General features: G+C 51.0%; 1 protein-coding gene across 1 annotated transcript in view; it reads left to right on the forward strand.

Moving 5' to 3' along the window:
* The window catches only part of SPNS3 (spinster homolog 3 (Drosophila)), a 68,572-nt gene that overhangs the window by 16,755 nt on the left and 48,466 nt on the right, over positions 1-3,351 (forward strand). Inside the window, exon 3 of the mRNA XM_011958338.1 lies at positions 2,999-3,135. Coding sequence (XP_011813728.1) covers positions 2,999-3,135 — 137 coding nt within the window. The remainder of the gene's footprint in view (positions 1-2,998; positions 3,136-3,351) is intronic.

Raw genomic sequence — 3,351 nt, forward strand, 5'->3', positions numbered from 1 at the left:
AGGTGAAGAGAAGGGTCATCTTTGCAGAAGCAGCCCAAAAATTTCATGGAAACGACAGTGGGCTTGGAGGCCTGATGACCAGGCTGGTCTCTGGTGGCCTCAGGTGAGGTCTCTTTACCTTTTCGGGTTGCCATGCTGTGGCCCTAGACCCAGCGTGCTGTATGTCCACAGGGCTGCTAAGAAGAGGAAACTGATGACTGAGGGAGAGGGTGGTGAAGAGATAGAGGGTTGGGCCGGGTGCAGTGGCTCCCAGTAATCCCAGCACTTTGTGAGGCCGAGGTGGGCGGATCACCTGAGGTTGGGAGTTTGAGACCAGCCTGACCAACATGGTGAAACCCCGTCTCTACTAAAAATACAAAGATTAGCCGGGTGTGGTGGCAGGTGCCTGTAATCCCGCTACTTGGGAGACTGAGACAGGAGAATCACTTGAACCCAGAAAGCAGAGGTTGCAGTGAACTGAGGTCGCGCCACTGCACTTCAGACTGGGCCACCGAAAGAGACTTGGTCTCAAAAAAACAAGAAAAAGAGAGAGTGGTGGAAGGTGAGAAGAGGCAGTGGTCAGGTTCCCTTCACCCACCCATGGGCTAGAGAGGCTGCTGGAGTGAGTTAATTAATTAATCATATTTAAAACTAACACTGACTTGGCCCTTACCATGTGCCAGGCACTATTCTAAGTGCTTTAAATATCAACTTATTTAATCTTCACAACAGTCCCACAAGGCAGGTTTTACCATTATGTCCATTTTACAGCTGTTGAAACTGAGGCTCAGAGAAGTTAGGAGACTTGCTGAAGCTGGGATTTGAATCCAGGAAGTGTGGCTCCAGAGTCTGTCTTTTAACTCTGGGAGCATTCATTTCATCCACTGTGTCAAAGAAATGATTTGAATTTGGAGACATTGGAAGAGGAGTGTCTACTTTCCCCTTGGGAAGGGCATCTGCAGAGTCACAGAGCGTCTGCAGGTTTAAGGCACTTAAAACAGCCTGCAGGTGATCCCTGCATGTGAGGAATATGGGGGAAAATATATTTATTTATTTATTGTTGTTGTTTGTTGTTTTTTTGAGACAGAGTCTCGCTCTGTCACCCAGGCTGGAGTGTAGTGGCACAATCTTGGCTCACTGCAACCTCCGCCTCCTGGGTTCAAGCAATTCTCCTCCCTCAGCCTCTCTAGTAGCTGGGATTACAGGCACCCGCCACCACACCTGGCTAATTTCTGTATTTGTAGTAGAGATGGGGTTTCACCATGCTGGCCAGGCTGGTCTCGAACTCCTGACCTCAGGTGATCCACCCGCCTTGGCCTCCCAAAGTGCTGGGATTACAGGTGTGCCACCGCGCCCGGCTGGGAAATAGTTTTATAACTTTTGGATGAAGAAGATATGCATAAAGAAGACGTGAAACAACTCTTGCCCCTCCAGAAGGTTAATAAACTTGACAACATCAAAGCTAAACACTTCTGTATGATGATGATTGAAATTATGCAATCAGTAATAATAATAGATAACATTTGTTGGATGTTTACATGAAGCTATGCAGATAACTTTTATGTGCTTTATTATACTTGATCCTCTCAGTAACCAAACAAGGGAATAGCACTGTTGATGAAAGGGGAACAAAAGAGTTAAGGAATCTGCCCAAGGTCACATAGCTAGAAAGTGGTGAGCCAGGATTTCAACCCAGCCAACTTAGTCCCAGAAGTTGCGTTTTTAATTCTTAAAACAAACATAAAAGACTATGGGAACTTATTTCCAAAACATATGAACAAACAGCCCAACAGAAAAATGGAAAGTGGGCCGGGCACGGTGGCCCACGCCTGTAACCCCAGCACTTTAGGAGGCCGAGGTGGGTGGAAACCTTGTGCCCAGGAGTTCGAGACCAGCCTGGGCAAGATGATGAAACCCCATCTCTACAAAAACTACAAAAATTAGCCAGGTGTGGTGGTATGTGCCTGTAGTCTCAACTACTCTGGAGGCTGAGGTGCGTGGATGGCTTGAGGCCGGGAGGCAGAGGCTGCAGTGAGCCCAGATTGAACCACTGCACTCCAGTCTGGGTGACAGAGTGAGATTTTGTCTCAAAAAATAAAAGTATGTCCAGCTGTGTCCAGGGAACATTTTACCTATGTAGGAAAACCAACTCTTTCCTGGCTTCCTGGAATCATCACTAGTTCACAGTGAATGTGCTTATTCTTTCTTTTCTTTTTTCCTTTTTTTGAGACCAAGCCTTGCTCTGTCGCCCAGGCTGGAGTGCCGTGGCGTGATCTCAGCTTACTGCAATCTCTGCCTCCCGGGTTCAAGCGATTCTCGTGCCTCAGCCTCCCGAGTAGCTGGGATTACCGGCGCCCACCATCAGACCTGGCTAACTTTTTGTATTTTTTTTTTTTAGTAGAGATGGAGTTTCACTATGTTGCCCAGGCTCGTCTAGAACCCCTGAGCTCAGGCAATCTGCCCGCCTCAGCCAACTAAAGTGCTGGGATTACAGGCGTGAGCCACTGCGCCCGGCCCAATGTGCTCATTCTAAACTGTCCTCATCTGCTGCTCAGAGCAGGCCCAGGCTGACTTCCCTCTTTCCCTGCTCCCTGTTGCCCCAGTAGGTGCATGAATGAAAAATCAGACCTGTCCCCATATCCAGGCTCACAGGGGTCATGTGTTTTTGTAAAGCCGGGAAACTGGCATCTGCTCCATGCCTGACGCTCCACATCCACTTCCCATCTCACCTGCACCATCCTGGGGGGGATAGTGACTTCTCCAGTGTTGGGGTGACACTCAGAGCAAGCGGCAGAGCTGGGCTGTGGGTTCGGGGCCGGGGCCGGGCCTCCACACCCAGTGTATGTTGCCCACGCACTGTGAGGTTCACCTTATCTTTTCTTCCTCCTACCCTGGGCCCGCTGCCAAGATGCCAGCTTGTGGCTTCTGAGTCAGGCTCCTTCCCTCCCCAGGCCTGCTGGGCCGTCTGCCCTGCCACGGTCGTGGGGGGATCCAGGCTGCCCCTGTGTGTCTCCTCCAGTCTTCATCGGCTGCCTGCTGCTGTCTGCACCCGTGTTTGGCTACCTGGGCGACCGATACAGCCGCAAGACCACCATGAGCTTCGGGATCTTGCTCTGGTCAGGAGCTGGCCTCTCCAGCTCCTTCATCTCCCCCCAGGTAGGTGTCCATGCCTCTGCCCAGGCCCCTGAGGCCCCTTCCCCACCTGCTTCCTCCCTGATCCAGCCCCATCAGAGCTGCGTGGGGACAATTCTGCTCCATTCCCAACTGTGACTGGATCAGGGATTGCACTGAGGGCTGGGAGAGGAGGTGAGGGCCCAGTCTCCAGCCTGAGCTGCGCAGGGCAGAGCTGGTGGACATTTTTTTTTTTTTTTT

This window comes from Colobus angolensis, unplaced genomic scaffold, assembly GCF_000951035.1.
Source record: "Colobus angolensis palliatus isolate OR3802 unplaced genomic scaffold, Cang.pa_1.0 Scaffold47, whole genome shotgun sequence".
Taxonomy (NCBI): Eukaryota; Metazoa; Chordata; class Mammalia; order Primates; family Cercopithecidae; genus Colobus; species Colobus angolensis.